Below are 18,716 nucleotides of genomic sequence, written 5' to 3' on the forward strand. Positions count from 1 at the left end.
TCTTGGTGCATCAACACCAAAATAAACACACACACAAAAAAAATCCCTAAATGCACAGGTAAGCATTAAAAAGCAATAAACAAAAATGAAACTAAAAGTGTAGTTGTGCCAAAAATGAAAGAAGCAACATGAAGTGTGCAAGCATATTTGTCCCTGGTTTAAATTTGAACTTCCTTGGCTAATAACAGGCATTTTTTTCTGTTAATAATGGTTTCTAAATTGGCAGCAGGAGTAAGTGTTGTTCCTCCGATGTGGATTTCTGTTAGCGCTGTCCAGGTTGTTTCCCGCCTCTTGCCCGTTGACAGCTGGCTTGTCCAGACCCTGGTGACTCAGACGGCTTTTGTTTGCGCTGCTTGTTTGCCAGCTTTCATTCACGCAGTTCAAAAGGTACCATCAGATATGTTTTGCACGTGATATTTCATCGCTGCTTCTTTATCATCCTTGCTCCGACCTGAAGGAAAGCAGTTTCTATGGCAACCCCCATTGAACCCCTCCCTTTGCCGGTACTACTGGTGTGTGTGTGTGTGTATATATATATGTGAGTGAATGCTGTATTGATTGCTAGAATGAAGCCCCCCTCCAAAAGACATTGCTGCTCAGCTGGCTGGGAGGAGCAGAGATTGAAACATTTCCTCCCCACATTTCTTGGCAGATTTTAAAGTTGCACAGAAGTTTTATAAAGGAGAGACAAAGCACTGCAGCGGGAGAAGGCAGAAGAAAAAATAAAATAAAATAAAAAAAAAAGAATAAAAAGGTGGGGCAGAGAAGAAAAGTGAGAGGAATAAAAGGGAGTCCGAATAGATACCACTTCTTATTACTGAATACACTGTGCTACTTTTATAGCTTTTTTCCCCGAATTACACATCTTTTGTTCAGATCAACTCATTCCATGTTATGATTATTACTATTTATCACATATGCTTCTTGTTCGGTTAAACATCAGTAAAAGCCTTTCTGACTCTAAGGGTTGATTGGGATGCATATTAAAGTTGGGCAGTGTCCATTCTATAATACTTTTATATCATCCTAAAAAATACTGGCCTGCACACTTTCCCAGTCTTTTAAAACTGTATGTGTACGATCACTCTAAGGCTTTCTACAGCATTTCAAAAATGACTTTCTTGAAGTAAAGACACAACAAACAGCAGCTTGTTTTTCACTGCCATTTTATCACTGAAACACAGAGATCTAAACAATACACAAATCGATTAATGCTTGAAAGAAAAGTTGTTTTGTTTCTCTACCAATGCAGATTAAAATCTTTTTTTTTAAGAGTTATGCTACGTGGACATGACCGTGTTCCTGGTGAGAGCAGCTATCTTTAAAGCAGAACTGATATCACATCGTGTGTTACTGTGAGACTGTTGTAAAACAACATTTTTATCATTTTCACCTCATTCAGATCATTTATCATTCTAAAACCAGGACGAAAAGATTATGTAAATTTAAAGTGTCTCAGTTCAAATCTGCAACGGATTTGTAATCAAGATGTTCAAAATCTTTATATCCAGATTCACTTAATGTGTAGTAGCTTGAAATTATTTGCCTTCAAAAACTTCATTTTTATTTTATTTTGCTCCGTGACGCCAGCATGACACTTGGCAGGCAAGGTGAGCCCTTAGGCAAATGAGCATGCTGATAATGGCACGTTTAATTCCACATCACTAACTTTCTCTTTCTGTGTCCCTTCTAATTGTTTGTTTTAGTTCCCCCCGCTTCCTCTCCCTTCCTGATTACGCATTTCGCTCATAGTCAGGACTTTCCATGCCTCTAAATAACCACCTGAACACAGTCTCTTACCTAAATACTTCCTGTCTTGTGCCTCTGTCATTGACTCCATCTTCTTTCGCTCTTCTCTTTCATTTAGTCCCCAGTGTTTTGCTCCTGGAATGACTTGAATGATTAGGACAGAAGCCTACAGTGGAGGGAACACAAAGAGCAACTAAATGGAGAGAAGGGGAAGAGGGGAGAGGAGGACACCGTGTCAGGAAGGAAAGGCGACATGACAGGACCTGTGCTCCTGTAATAGTCACTTATTGCTCTGTGTTATTGAGTCCTGCTCAGCAGAGACTTATGAGTTACTCCTATTCAGTGTTTTGCATTTGTTTTTGTTTTTTTAATCTTAATTCCATGTTGCAATATGATTATAATTTTAAGGCACATATGACCTAATGTTTTCCCTACTACGAAGAAGAAAAGATCATTTATTTCAGCAAAGATTTCACTTGTAATATATACTACAACGGCATTAGATAATGTGATCTATCTGTTCTTCTGGCTTGTTCTTGACAAAGGTTCTGGGAAAAACTTGTGGTTTTTGTATAATATTGTGGGATTGATAAAAAAAAAGTAAAATCGGTGTGGCTCATATGCTGTAAAAAATGCATTTCTGCTAGAGTAACTGTGAATTTATGACAATTCTTTGTCAGACATACGCAGAGTACTTAAAAACCTTTTGTTGGATGGACAGATATGTCCGATGTGTTGCTTGGTCTTCATGATGCTGTTTGGTTATTAACTTTTTCTAACAAACTGTTGTATTTTGTTTACTAATAAGGTGATATTATTTAGGGGCATCAGGTCAAGTGGTCTGAAAACAACTTGCAGAATAATTGAAACCGTGTTTTCTCAAATTCTAATACAAAGTTGATTACCAATTTTACACAAAATCCCAATAACGTACGTTAAAGTTTGCAGTTGTGGCAAAAAAAAAAAAAAATTCTGAAAGTTCATGGGGTATCAACGCTGTTTTAATACACTAAAGATCTTACATGCTTGCTCCATATAGACTCAGCAATTCAGGAGTGTACTAGAGAGCGTCCCTGCCTAGTGCATATGGGTAAGAGCTACAATATTATAATGAATTCTGAGCTTCTCTGGCAGTGGAAGGAGGCCAACACTAGCGTAACATAGTCTCTGAGCGCTTTTGTTTGTTCTGCTCAGATCAAATAAAGGGAGAGGCATCTGCTCAAGAGTACAAAACAAAAACTATTTTCACATCCCTTATGTCTAGGGTGGTTATTAGAAAACACTTTTTAAGAATATATTTGAATGCCTAATGGAATTAGGTTTCGTGGTAGTAAAGCACTCCCTCCACTGCCTCTCCTAGCCTACTGTACTGCTAACTGTGCAATAAGGTCACGTATAAATTATTTACCACTTGTGCAGTGTGTTCCCCTTCAGATTGGGGTCATGCGATTGCGTATATGTGGAAACCAAATGTTTTATGTCTATGAGAGAACCAAACTGAGAGCGATGTGCACTTCATTGGATGCCGACGTATGCGCTTCCCTGCTGCCATGTGACTTTTTGTTTCAGTGAGAGCTTTATGGGAATTGTGTCTGCTTGAGAGTTTGTGTGCTGACTTGTCTGTGTCTGTTCGAGTATGCGTGCTTTGCACACGAAGGCCCATCCAAGCATTATGTGAGCACGAAGGCCCATCCAAGCACATGTAATCCCTTACCAGCTTCCAGGCTCTTCATTAGAATTATTCCGATCTTCCTCAGAACTTATTTTACGCCTTTCTGATATCCTCTGTTTGTCCTCCGGGAACAATGGGTCCTCCTCACGTCAAATCTGTTGTGGCATCAATGAGACTTAAAGCTTCACTGCCCACTTCTGTGGAGGCTAGTGTCATTCTCGCATTCTTGCTCCAGAGGTCTGCATTTACATCACACATTAAATTCAGTGCTATGCACACTCACCGTAGGGAAGATGATGGTTTTCCCTGAAGAGTTTTACATGCGCGGTCCAGCTGGATCACCTCATTGCATCATTTAAAGTTTGCAAAAAACTTTCTTGTTTTCACTTTTTTTTTTTCATATTACAAACATCCTTCACGTTATTTTAAAATTGATTTTCATATCTTTTACAGATTGCAGTGAGTAATGGTTTATTTTCTGATACAGGACAGCTGGAAAAAATATAAAATTGAATCACAAGCTTTTGAAATCAATTTCCATTTTGAGAAACACACGGAAAAGCTCAGAAGTGCTGAATGGACAGTATTTAAATATGAAATATTTAAACTTACTGGAGGAACTGCATACTCATATGATAGAGCTATATGTGATGGCATCCACTTAAATATGGTTACATTTTTCCATCACGTGAAGTGGTCAGCTATTCCAAAGCTGTTTTCTTGTGTGTGATGTGTCTGTGTGCGTGTGTGTGTGTGTTTGTGCGTGCCTGTGCGTGTGTGTGTGTGTGTGTTGATGGTGTACTTAGAGACGTAACTTCATTTTACCCCAGTTTGTTACACTATATACTCTCTTACTGTCAAATGAATGTATGTTCACATTAATTTGACTCCAAAAATTAGTCGAAAGACCAGCATGCCTGGCAGACAGCCAGAAATGCTGAGTATTGCTTTGCAGAAAAACCTGATACTTTTGATTTCACTTTTGTTTCTCTCTCTGTATATCTCTTGGAAACCTGTTTGGCTTCAACATTGTCCAGCAAAGAAAGCCTGTGGGGAATCGTAGCAAGGAGGAATAGTGTCAATATTCACTCTCTAAATGTGTAGTGCAAACAGCAAGATTTAAAACACTGTTTAATACTCTCATCGCTAAAAACGACAAAAAAAAGAGAAAAACTGGTGACTTTTCACTCCCCAGTGAACATTCTCCCTCCTGAGGGTCAGAAAGCTGTTCTGGTTGGGAAGGTCATGGGGTGGGTGGGTGAATTAAAATCTAATTGAACTGATGATGATGCTAATGCCTCTGAATGTGACTCAGAAGCATAATAAAAAAAGCCTTAAGAAAGGAGTTTTGTTTGAGGTTGTCATCATTCATGTTTGGTGTTTGGTTATGTAAATGACACCCCATACCTATATTGTAGCTGTTCAAATAAATGTGTGAAAATGGATGAGTAATCAATCTCATTTTCAAAGATGCTTCTGTCATGTTGCGCTTGTACTGAGATGATTTGCCTACTGAAAACATTAACTTTCCCTCACAAGTACATTTTAATTCTCCAAGAAAATTAGCTTAAGCAAACATTGTTTGAGATATGCATACAACACATAGCCAAGTGCAAATATATGACAGAATTGAGGATAAGGTGAACTCCACACCTCCACTCCACATCCCAGGAAGCTCTTTAATTGAGCAGCAGATTTATTTATTAAAAACAATGAACACTTGTAAGAAATGTTTTTATATAAAAATATGTGGTAAAATTTAATTTATAAAATGTATGAGACATTTTTATTTTTGCTTATCAGCTTTCTTTGAACATTGACAGATATTTCCTCATATTCTTATCCATTTGTATGGTCTTTGTTTGTTAAGCAACTCACTTCTAACCTGAGTCATTCAGATCCAAAAAGCCTCCTAACCCCAAGAAATAAGCCAGTTTTATGTCAACATATACGAGACAAATGAACATGCAGCTGATTTTAAGCTAGTATTTGAGCTTGCTTGCCAAAACAGAATTTCTGTGAAATTATTGAGTCCCAACATAAGTCGGCCAAATACAACATACTATTTCCATATCAACAAGGTGATTTCTGTTGTGATATAAACTGTAGACCTGATATTCCACTGATGGTCGACACATCCCTCAACTTCTTTGTCCAGTATTTGCTGGATTTGTCCCTGTGCATTAAAGACTTGGTTTTCAGATATTACACATTTGCTGGTAGATGTTTTACAGTTTGATGTCTCCATCTGCTTTTTAAATCACACATTGAAACAAGCATGTCAACATGGACGTTGTTGCCTTGCTGCAGAACATGGATGATTTGTGGTAATTGATAAAATCATGAATTTTGGTCTTTGGCAGGAAGTCCAACCATTAGTGAGTGACCTTAAACTCAATCGCATTTCAGTTATGCAGCAGGACAATAATCTAAAACACACCAGCAATTTAGTCATCCACCATGATGGTCAATTTAAGTTATTATTATTCTTTTGATTAACTTAATACCCTTTCTTCAACCTCAGTGACACACACTTAAAGTGACATACACTTAATGGTGTGTGTCAATTTCATATATATATATATATATTTTTTAGTTCTCGCCGACCTTGGTAACTGTGAACGTTTAGGATTCAGATGAAAGGTCTGAAACATGTGGGTTCATTAGAGCTTGAGGCATCTGTAATTTTAGTTATGCAACCATTTTAAGCTCCTGCCCTTCCTAACACGTACACATGCAAATGCCCATTCACGCTTCACTGTTTTGATGGTACCCACTGCCATCTGCAGCCACAGTTTGCATTGTAGGAACGACCTCGGGGGTCGTATGACTGCAACGTACTGGCGCGTGTGTTCACATATGAGCAAGGGTGCACAATACTTTGCACTTTATTACTCTATTTACCTCACATCTATGTTTTATAAATGAGGCACCTGTAGAGACACGTTCAACCAATGGGCTGAGGGAATCCCAGTCGATATTGCCTTGAGACAACAAGGGGAATATTTTAAAAGGATGCGATGAATAATCTATTGATGACATTATGCTGACTGTATTGCTTATACACCCTAACCGTAACCCTCACTATAAATGGGAAAATTTGCCCTACTCATATAAAAGGCTCAGCCTCCGTTGTCTGATGTCACGTCTGTGTTGTAAACCAAAAGCAGGATCCAGTAGGAGGAACATTACAAATGGCTGATTTTAAAATGGTTCTTTAAACAGTCTGCCAAGGAAACTAGTGTTTGGCTGCAGATCTAGTGTGTCTCAAGTCACGCCCTTGTGTAAAGATGAACGCCTGCTACAGTAAGCCCTTCAGAGTGCAGACTCTGGGTAATATATATCATACTGCTGTGTAGACCTGGCTAATGCTACTCTATAAATCCTCCAAAATGATCCTCCTTTTCTCAGCCAATTCCTTAAGTGGGGATGTACAGTGTCAGTTTACAGTCCTCTAAAAGTTGCCATTAACCTTGCCGGTGTGTCCTATGTTGAAATATGTTGAAAACAACTCTATGTTCAGTAAAATGCAATCTGGAGTTAGCAAACCAGTTTTCCTTTATTTTGCTCAATTATCTTTTGAACGTTACAGTACAGATAATTTGAGATTTGTTATATTTAGAAAGACGGGGGTGAGAATGTTGTGACCAATTCTTGATCTCCAGTCTTTTGAAGCTTTGACCTGCAGAAACCTATACTCATTAATTCTTATTTCTCTCTAGGGATATGTGAGAGAGGAATGAAAAAATCGCAGCAGTGGCATTTTAAGGAAGCTTACGATCTCATATTATTTTATATTTTTTGATAGTCTGTCATCTAGTTGCCAGCTTTGTTGCCTTACAGAAGATTTGAGTCCCAACCAGAGTCTTTTCGTGTGTGGTTTTGATATTTCATAGATGCATGGAATATTCCAGCTTCCTCCCATCATCCAGGAACATTCATGGTAGATGAAATGCCCACTTTCCCTTTTGGATTCTCTTTGTGTATTTATTATTCCATGTCTTTATGCTTCTGTGTGATGGAGTACCACTCTGTTTGGGTGTACCCTGCTTTTTGCCCATTGACCAATGGAGGTTGACACCCCTCTACCTTACAATGACTATATGAATATTATTATTTATCTACTTATCTTTAAAAAATACATTTTTAATGCAAGAATAAACATTTGTGTTTTTCATATTGCAGTCCCATTACCACAACAACAGTGATACTCCCAGTATACTTATGGCTGCAGACATCCTTACAGAGTTGAATTTATGTTCAGTAACTAATATTTTCACCCAAGGGAAATGGGCGGAAATATTGCAGTATTGCAGACTGTTACAAGAAAAATAAGTGAGTCATAGTGTTTCACTAGAAAGGTACATGTTGTGCCGGATCTCGGTACAATACAATGTTTTGAAAGGGCTATTTTTTTTTATGATAAGATAAATCAATGAAAGTTCTTCCTTCACATTTTTAGTAAGATAACATTTTAGTCAGGAATTTATTGTTTTAAAAACCTTTTTTCCAGCTTTGGCCACTTCTCCTGCTTGAGAAGCAGCACACACACACGGACGCACACACAATAATTTGCATGTGTACGTGGGTGCTGTTTGTGCATGGCTGCCTGTCAGAGCTGAATCTAATAAATACCCCTGTCTGCTGTGGGGTCATTTGGCAGGGGAGTGAACACTGATTATAACTTTTTCCCTTCACAGCCAAAATCCACATGTTAATTTGGGTTATTTTGTTTCCATTAACACGTTAAAGAAGTCCCTAACATGGGATTTGTTGGGAGATTTAAACTGAGGAGCTGTCCTTTGTCATAAATCAATCAACCGTGTAGCAGCTCAAATTAGGATACAGAAAAACAGGAAGTTTACTTAAGTTTTTATTTATGCACATACATATGCATTTTTATTAAATACATTTACTTTACAAATTTAGTTAAAATTCAGAACATGTACCATTTAACTTGAGCTTAACTTAAAGTAAAAACACGCTATGTTCATTCTGGTAAGACGCTGTTGTACAAAAGTACAACATGTATCTGCCAAGATCCTATCAAAGCTCATGCTTTTTATAATTTAGACACAAGTTTCATATGTGTTTGAGGCTTCACTTGTGCCCACACTGAAGAAAGCTCTCACGCCGTAACTGGAACAAAATGTTTCGTACATGACATCTAATTAATGACAGTCCTCCTGGGGAAACAGCAGCAATCTCCAACCCACAAAAAGCCCATTTAAACTCATCAGGAGGTATCCCACGAATGAGTGTGTGCAGGATTTCACCCTTTATCAATTCCTCATCCCAACAACGTAGCCTGTCATGGTTAATAACATTAGTGTATTTTAGAATTGCCCCATATTTATAAACAAAGCAAACTTAAAATCCCATTCTCATAATGGGAAGATGCAACAACATTAATTGTAAGATCAAATTCCTACTCCAGTCATCATAAATATATACTTAAAATATCCATAATTTGAAATAATTAACATGTCTTTAAAATATTTAATTTACATGAAACAAATAATGAGAAATGCATCATATTCGATTTTTAAATGCTCTATGCTTCAAAACAGCGGTAAAAAAAATATTACTGCACTTCTGTAAAAATATACAGAAGCAATACATTGATGTTAATCTTTGGACTTTTCTGTTTCGTCTTATTGGTTGGTATTTCTGTATTTATTTGTCCATATTTTAGTGAACTACTGAGGAGTTACTCAAGCTCATATATATGTGAAGGCAGACCGGAATAGAGCACATACTGTATGCACAGAACCTCCTGGGCGTTGTCCACTGTGAGCAGATTTAGTTTTTTAGCGGTTACGGGTGTAAAATTCTTATTGCGGTCGTGCTAGAACCGCACAGGGTGTGTAAACATATAGATGCAGAAGAAAGATGAAGGAAGACAGAGGTTGTCAGAGTGAATTAGACGTTAGTACTGTTGATTTATATGTCTCCAGGCTTGCATGCTCTCTCTGAATGCGCATATTGATCTCAAATTTCACAACCATGCAAAGATTCACACAGAACAATTTTCACTTGGAGTCCCTGTTGTGCTTTTTCCTAAAGAGACACCCTTGTTAGCGCCTACATTAAATACTCGAAACAGATTCCTATGATGATTTGCACATATTGTAGGTCTGAATTGGCATAGAAATGTGTGTGTCCCTTGGCTTCACAGTCTAACATTGTGTTTACAAGATGTTACAGAGTGCTATGTGAAGCTGTGAATGTGTGATTTGCTGGAAGTGAGAGGAAGTACAGAAACAGTCATCATACTCGCGGCCCTTAAAACATTTATTTTTAAAGGTCGTTTTTTTTTTTTGTCCAGTTTCTTTGTTCAGATTTTTTTTCCGTGTGTGCGTGTGTGTGTGTGTTTGTGCTGAAATAACCTCAACTGAACTTATTTTCACTAGACAAGAAGGTTGATTGGTAGCTTGAGGTTTGCCACACCCCCTTCCTCAGCGTTAAAGGGAAAGGTACAATATCCGTTGTGGTTATCGCTACAGCTGAGTGTGATTTTCTGCAGTTTGCACTGACTCTGTGTTGCAGTGACAGTTATACAATCAGAGCAGAACATGGCCTTACTCACTGTGCTTTGTGTCTTCCTGCCCTTGCCAATGTTTTGGCTTTATTCTGCCTTTCTTCAGCATTTTCCTGCTGTCTCTGTCTGCACACGAAGAGATGAATGAGCACAACGTCCTCCCATTGCTCTCTTTCTTTTCTCTCATCTCGGCCGGTTTATTGAGCTCCTCAAATATACTGATAAATTTGATCAAAAGCCCCTGAGCTGCTCAATCTTTTCTTGCGCTGAAAAATATTGGATTCTCTTTTGCCGCAGGTGGGTTCAAGAGAGCATGTTGCAGTAATGTAAAAAAAAAAAAAAAGTGCATCATGAAATTTGTAGCTCACTGCAGCTCTTGTGTGACAAATAAAAAACATTATAAATATAAACAATGCATTAATCTTTGCAGAAAGTGTTGATATAATCGGACATACTTTTTTTTTTTTTTTAATCTCCATGCTAATAAAGGTACACTCTTTCACCATAACCACTTGGAAATCGGTTCAACTAATCCAACTAATCCAAAAACTATTTGAAAAACAGCCTCATTCCAAACATTTTTGTTTTAAAATGCCTGCAAATGACTAAAAACACTGATTCAGTAACAACATAGTTCTACATTGATTAAGTGATGAAGTGCAGATATAATGTGAGACTAGAAATTATAATCTCTTCTTCTCTTTCGCTACTTGTTTACAGACCGAAAGACCACCTTCATTAAGTAAGGAAAACCCCAATATCATATGTGCTTAACTTATTGATTCCCCTTCCAATAATTATAAATTAAATTTAACTGAAGCACTTTTTAAAATGTATGCAGAGCTTTTCAGCAACAAACCATTAAAGTGCTGGAGATGATCGATGATGTTGTGTGTCGGTGTCTCTTCCAAAGACTCTGGAAACCTTTAAACTATGGAACATCAAGAAATCTTTTGAAGTATCAGGACATTTTATATGTACAAATCAATGAAAATCATAAGGAAAACTAAAAATGGATCATCCCTGGGTCTTTCAGCAGGATAATGATCAGGTGAGGGTTGATTTTTACAAAATAAAATCAACCCTCTTTTATGAGTCCATATCAAAATCCTGTTCACAGCAGCAAGAGTATGTTGGAGAGAGACCTGATGGAGACCCAGCAGTCTGGAAGCTTTAGTGAAGTGATATAAAAGGAAAGGATCAAATATCCCTCTTTCTTTATGCTCTAATCTTGGGACACATTATAGGAGAAAATAGGACAGTACAAATTTAACAGCAGGAGTGCCTATAAGTGTGGTGCCCGTGTTTTTTCCTAACATTGGAATAAATGTGATCCAATTATAGGCTGGAATTCTCCGTGTTGTGCTACTGCATTAAAACTTTATTTATTTGAAAGCTTTACCTGGGGTGCTGATAAATATGGATAGACTATAAAACCTTCATTTTAATAATACATTCTATTTATCCTTGGGGATAATAACTTCTAAATTTAATGAGTTCACGTTTAAAAGTACATCCTGCTTGTTTGATTTGTCTGTGTTGCCAGGAAGATACCGAGCCGCTGTTGGCTCCTGTTGATTAGGGAGCAGAGCTGACGGCTCCCATTAATGGCACAGTTCAACAGTGGACGGCTGAGAATGACCATCAGCAGAATGAAGTGGTATTAGGTGCAAGGATATGGTCAGTCACAGTGAAATCACTCTTGAATGCTCATAGCTGCGAGAGGAGGAGAGCGCTGCCCTACTTTGAGTCTGGCATAATTACATAATGCTTGAGTACCTGCAGCACCAGCAGCATGACAACTTCTGACTGTGAATGTGAGCTGTGGAAAGAGCAGACAGGTCCTGCACACTTCTCAATCCTTTTTTTCCGCCTTGCAATTTAATTTCCTCTCAAGAGCCTTATGCGCCTGTTTACGCTCCTTGCTTTTGACTGACAGGCCACCATTCTTTTGGTTTTAATATCTAACTTTAAAGAATTTTTTTCCCCACTTTTTTGTCATCCTCTTTCCCTCCGTCTACCTACCCCTTCCTCTCCTGTTCTCTTCTTCCAATTTTCTTGTCTTTTTTAGCTTTCCTCTCCAACTGCCAGTGCCACATACCAAATAGAGGGTGACAGCGTTCAGCTGTGTGTTTTGTACCCCAGACAGGATCTTAGAGAAACGCTTATCTGCATGCACACACATTAACACTCACAAACACGGCGGGAGACGGAGGGAGGGATCGGCACTAACCTGAGTCTTTCATCTGTCGCTTATATAATCACTTTAAGATGGAGTGGCTCTGTGTGGCTTGCATATATTATACAGTTAGACATGAAATCATTTGAGCAAAAAAAGGTTTTCCATGATAATATGACAAGATGGTAAACTTCTCCCTTGGTGCTGGCTCTTCTTCTTTTTCCAGAAAGCGAAGCTCCATGCTGCCTTGCAGGAAAGAAATCGTCTGAACCTCGAGCTGATCAACCACCAGCTTAGGGCATCCAAGCATGAGCAGGTGGGTACAAATCTACAAACTACAAGTACACACACCTCAGAAGATCATCAATTGGAAGATATTTATTATTTTACATGGGCCTGTGCCAGGACCAGTATCAAGTAGAACTGCACAATGAAAGGAGAAAGTGCAACTGCAACACTTTATTGCAAAGTGTCAAACTTTAATACTGTGACAACTGCATTTATTGCTGTTAACTCACACAGACTCTTTTCTTTCTTTCTTTTTTTTATCACAATGTTCCCAATACCAATACTCAACCACTTACCAATGTCCACTTACCAATGTAAGTGGTTGAGAGAACTGTAAATATGAGCTTTAGCATGAATATAAATGCTGGTATCTGCAAATACTACTGCTATTTTGTATGCATATGATCCTACTAAATGTCTGTCCTGGGAGTCCTTTGCAATTAAAATACTAATGTTAATATTTGTGGTATTAATGTTATCTTAATGATAAGATATATTGTTGCAGAGTTAGTCTCAAGGAAACAAAGTCAAGGCTTTCAGTTTCGAACCGCTAAAATTTTCAGTCAAATTGTTTAAGGTTATTTTAATAATAATAAAAAATAAATAAAATAAAATAAAAAACAGGAAAAGGGCCAAAGTGACTGGACCTTTCACCAGCTTTAAAATAATAAAATGCTGTCTCTTTCCTATTTGTCACTAAATTCTACTAGTCAGCTGGCTGAACGAAGACCAATACAGATTTCCTATTCAGTTGGGAAGATGGAAAAATAAATCTGCTCCTAAATATTTCTGGACTCATGGATCGCAGCATGAAGCAGCATCACCCATCACTCATGCTATGGCAATGCTGTTTTAAAATACACTTGGCAGCTGCGGGCAACATATCTATTAAATAGCCGATTGCAGCCCAGCTATCCATAGCCCGCCTAATTTACAAGCTAATAGCAGGTTTTACACTTGGACTGCTCTATAAATAGCAGAGCAGGAAAAACAGCAGGGCATGATATTCTGCAACTGAAAACTGCTATTAAACTGAGTGAGTATTCTATATTATTTTTCATATGTGTGTATCCAAACCAAAATTACAATTAACATATTTTTTAACAGCATAACTAGAAAAATTATGCAGTTTTCTAATCTGCAGTAAAAATTATTGTTGCATTTCTGCTTTTTCCACTTTAAAAATGTAAATCCACTTTCTGGATCTTCATCACCAACTTCATGACACAGATCTTTTTTTTTTTTGTTGTCCAATCTTTATTAAGCTCCTGAAATACTGACCAGAACATAATTTAGATAAAATGTGCAACTTCTGAATAGGACCAATATCACCTATCTTTTTTTTTTACTTCCTTGTCAAACGAATGGGATGTTTTTAAGAAGACACCTCCCATTTACACTAAAATCAGAGTAATACAGCTGCACCAGCCATTTGTTGTGGGGCAAACCATGACTCATGTGTTATTTGGAACTTTTAGCCTAATTAGCAGCTGCTGTTCCTCACTGGTTTTGCTTAGAGAGTTAAATAAATGCCATTTTAGCTTTAAATTTGTGCACAATGTCTTGTGAAATTGTGGTAATCTTTCTCCAAGTTAATCATTCTGTGAGAATCATATTTTAGAGTCTTAGCGAGGTAGTTGTGTATCTTCATATAACTTACACAATACTTTATAAATGGATTAGTGACGAGAGTAATTCCCGCAGATCAATATGACTGGACCAGTGGGGTCATCCTCAGGTTACAAACGTTTTCATTTAATACTCGTTTGGGTTCCTTATGTCATTATTTTTCGATCTTCTCTCTTAATAATCTTTGTTTGCATTGACCCAAACCTTCATCCACTGCATCTGGATTTGCAGCTACAACCACAAGTCTTGTAATGGAGACAATGGCAGACTGAGATGGATGCTTTGGCAACAAAAGTGACTTTCAGAATGCGGGTGGAGCGGTGTAGGGGGGTTGTTGACATGTGTCCAGGAAGCCCTGCTTAGACCTCTTGCTCCATTAATGATGCCATCTGTGCACAGACAAGGTGGGCATGGAAACAAAATAGAAACGGGGCTAAAAGCATGTTCCTTCCTGCCAGAATTGTAGCGGGAGCGAGGGTAGGGGGCATGTGGGGACGACTGCGGGAAGAACCTTGTTTGGATGATACGTTCTTATTGAAAAAGTCATAGGAGATATTAATACTTGAGATATTGATGTAAGTGGTTGAGAGAACTGTAAAAATAAACTTGGTGGTTAGCCAGTATGTCAATGTTTTGTTTTTTTTAATTTTTTTTTGACAGTTTTAATAAAATAGAGGATTGCAGCAATTGTTTTACATGTTTAAAGTTCTTTACAGATTTCAGAGCATGCCCTTTGCATTTCATGCCTCGCTTATGTGAAGTGAGTGGGTGGTGGATTCAAAGGGTTCAGCTTGCAGTTTGTGCAACTGGATGTCACTGATTCCTGTACACTTCATAATTAAGTGAATGAGTTTAAAATGTATTTGTTTCTCAGTATTTTACTTAGAAAATACACAGACTTGCTATGGAGGCTTAGGATTTTTTTGTTTGTTTGACAAGAGGAGCTCTATGATAGCTAGAAAAAAGTGTGTGGTTGAGGTGATATGATGAAGGACTTTTAACAAAAACCAAAGCGGAAGAGTTCAGTCAGTAACATACTTCAGATGTATGGAGCCATCGCTTGATTTTAAGAACCACTGACGTTGTGCGAGATATGACCATTCCACCATGCAGGAGTGCAAAACATTATTCGCTTTTAATAATTTCTCTCATTATTTTGTGTATACACATGATGTGTCTGGAATATGCATCTCTAACAAAAACAGCATGTAAAATATTGATAATATTAATCATAATAAATGCTAATTAATGGTAATCTGCTGCTTTTTTTTTGTCCATGCAAGCATCAGAAGAGTTAGTTCCCTTCAGCAGCTCCCGCTGCTGTCACAAATCCCACAAAATAAATGAGCTTGTTTTCTTTGCAGCTGCCTAATTTTGTGCGCTCTAGGTGTGCGCGCTTATCTATTGTGCTCCCCTCAATTTTTTGGTAATTAATGAGGAGATGAAGGTTGCATGGCTGATGGGTGGCTCAGCTCAATCTTGTCAGGCCACCTTTAGAAGTACCAGCTCAAGGCTGACATTAAAGCGAGACGCTGGGTGCTCAAGTCTGCAGCTCAAAGTCACCAAGGATAAATAGAAATGTCCTGATTAATTTCTCTTCCGGTTGTGAACTCAAAAATCCAACCTCAGACCAACAAGATAGAACATGTAATTTATTATAAATTTAAAACATAGATCTTGTGAAAAAGCAATATTCAGAAAACACACATTCTTTTTGTTTGTTCCATTCTAAAAACAAATCTGTTGGTTACATTTCATAACCGTTGGTTTCTAGTTTGCAGATTGATACTTAGACTTCTCTAATTATTTCCCATCCTTTCCTGTCTAAAATCTGAGCTCTGTTTGTGATTCGCGTCCCTCCAGGTGCGATGCGACTATGTCCAGCTGAGACAAACGTTTGCCACAGTGAGCCGGGAGAAAGACAAGGCCCAGAAGGAAAGGAGCCAACTCCAGGCCAGAGTCGAAAATCTGGAACATGTGCTAAAGGTAAGACCTGCTATATGACTCTGTGTCTTATTGACAAGCTTTTGACATACTGAAATCACAAGAAATTAAATAGGGTTTTAAGAGATTTAAATGAACTCTGACTGTGTTTACACGTTTAACACAATTGAACTGTCTAACATAAAATAAACCCATTCTGTTCAACTCCGCAGACAAAGTCTGGAATTTCAAAAACATGAATACAAAAATCCTGCGAGCATCCTTCTGAAGGTAGTTGGTGGAACTCGACATTATTTTTGGGGAAATTGAATTAAAATGAACCATTATAAATGCACACCGCTTCTGGGGTATTTGTAAGTAAACTGTGTCATTTTACCAAAATTCGTCATGTTTTTGGTAAAATTCATCATTTTACCAAAAACTGCATGTTCACAGTTCATTATTTATAAATTCACCTTTTTGCAGATTTTCTAAGGAATATAACTCAAAATTATTTGCTGTGGACTTCCTTCTAGAGTTGTGTGAGATTGTTTCCACTGTTTATATTAATCCATATTAAGGCATTTTTGGTGTGTGAACAATTAAAATAGGCAGTGACATGTATTTTCAAGGGGGTCTCAAGTATTCACAGATTTCAGCTATTTGTAAGTGAACATGGTGCTTAACCACCTCAGAAAGTTGACTGTTTTAGTTTATTTGAGCAAATAGTGGTCTCAGTCAACACGAATAGCTAGAACATTTATATGCTAACCTGATGTCATTTTATTAGTTAAATGCCGTTGTTTTTTTGAGAATATTTTAAACAACTTTCCACAAACTGAAGATTTTACACATGTTCTCCATCATTATATGTGGGGAAACAAAAACTCTCTCCTTCCTGAACAGGCGTGGCAATTCCATGGTGTTTATAATTGCATATAGATGGTGTCACAAAAGAAAACATTGAGTTTAAGGTGCTGCGTTAAATCACATCTTCACTGACATCATTAACTTAAGGGGTGTCAATCTATGATGTCATCACCCGGGCTCTCCCAAACTGCACAAATTATAAAAAGGCATTGCAATCTTCTGATTTTGTTGAAACCCCCCAAAATGTCCCACCTTACTTCAAGAAGAGGCTTCTTCTTTTATTGTGTTCCCATCTTCCAATGGTAATCAAACAGTCTCGCCGCTCTGTGCGCGGCTCTGTCGTTACAAATCCTCGTCTCCTTGCATCTCCCATCGATTGTCTGTTTGTCAGGATATTCGAGAGATAAATGTGCCCATATGAGAAAAGCTGACCTACTCCCTGATACAGCAATGAAAGGTTTGTCACTTTCTCATTTAGCATTGATTACAGAGACAAAGATACTATTTAGAGAAAATTACATGGGGCGGTGTGGGTGGAGAAACCACAGATAATGGAAACACAACATGGGAAAAAAGTAAAAAAAAAAAAGGCTCACTTGAAATTTTTCCTTGTTTAAACCTAATTGGGATGAAGCATCATGAATCTTGTTTTGAAGCGGATGTAATCTGGTAACAAAAAGCTTTTTAAGAAACCCAATTAGGTTATGTTATATTTTTATCACCAAACGTGTTTAGGAGGTATTTTGAGGACGAGGCAACATTAATCATCTACATCCACATGTAAGAAAAAGGCCAGTATGCTACAGATTGTACTAAATTAGTTTTGATTGCCTCAAAGCCTCCCTTTAACTTGTAACCACCTTAAAAAAAATTATATTTGTTTACATTTTCTTGCTGCGTTGTTTCTGAGAAAGGATCCAGCAGAGTAGCAAAGGGAACAATAAGAACATGTGTTCAAAATTCACATCAGTAATCTGCTCACATAACCTCAATCTGATCAGTGAAACTTCTCGTTATCTATTTCTGTTAAAAATGTAGGATGTAGGCATTAGCAAGGTTTGTAAAAAAAAAAAAAAAATCTGTTTTTACCAAAGCTCCACAGCAGCTTAGAGCTGTTCTGATTATGCAAGTGGCTGCATGCTCAGGACACCCTGAAGTCACTCTGGGAGGTAAAGAAGCTTTTCTTCCTTTTATTAGAACGAGAGAGAACATGAGGGTAAAAATCTAAATGTTAGGGCTTCCTCAGCCATTTTCCCTAAATGTGAAGGAACATTTTATGATCCTTAACTTGGTTTCTGAAAGATATCGTTGCTGGTTGTGACTTTGAGAAGAGAAACTGTGTCAACATGACTTGGCCAATTTGGCAAAGGGTAGATAAAGGATCAGCCTGAATTACCATGCAAGACGTCTTTGTCTGAGTCAGTTCCAAACGTACTGTAGAGATGAAAGCTAAATAATGCAGCAAAAGACAAAAAAAAAACAAAAAAAAACTGCTGAATGCTGTCTTTATTTGCTTTATGTTCCCCCGCAGTAGCATTTCAGAGTACAATGGAGAATGTGCAGGAATATATAAATGATGTCACCCAGACCGAAGCCAGTGCAGTGCCTTCTTATTTTGGTGGTTGTAAGAATAGTAAAATTACGCAAGATTCTAACAAGTGCATGTTGAAGGATCTCTGTAGTGTAAATGCTTCAGCATTCACACAGTGAAAAGCTGATAGTCTCTTAATATAAAGAGTTTAATAGATGCATACCATTACAGGAGAGAAAAGGCTCCATTTTTGAAACCTGAGGTTTAAAAGGCTTAGGTAAATAAATAAACTGTGATATTATTTAACTCTCGTGTCTCATATGCTATGGCTACA

The 18,716-nt window shown here is 37.7% G+C and overlaps 1 protein-coding gene across 12 annotated transcripts in view; it reads left to right on the plus strand.

The window, feature by feature from the left end:
* rimbp2a (RIMS binding protein 2a) overlaps positions 1-18,716 on the plus strand; it is a 67,516-nt gene that overhangs the window by 22,757 nt on the left and 26,043 nt on the right. For all 12 annotated transcript variants that reach the window (XM_017307880.2, XM_017307875.2, XM_017307873.2 and 9 more), the window contains 2 exons: positions 12,368-12,457; positions 15,922-16,044. In XM_017307880.2, coding sequence (XP_017163369.1) covers positions 12,368-12,457; positions 15,922-16,044 — 213 coding nt within the window. The remainder of the gene's footprint in view (positions 1-12,367; positions 12,458-15,921; positions 16,045-18,716) is intronic.

Source organism: Poecilia reticulata, chromosome 12 (genome assembly GCF_904066995.2).
Source record: "Poecilia reticulata chromosome 12, P_reticulata-male-v2, whole genome shotgun sequence".
Lineage (NCBI taxonomy): Eukaryota > Metazoa > Chordata > Actinopteri > Cyprinodontiformes > Poeciliidae > Poecilia > Poecilia reticulata.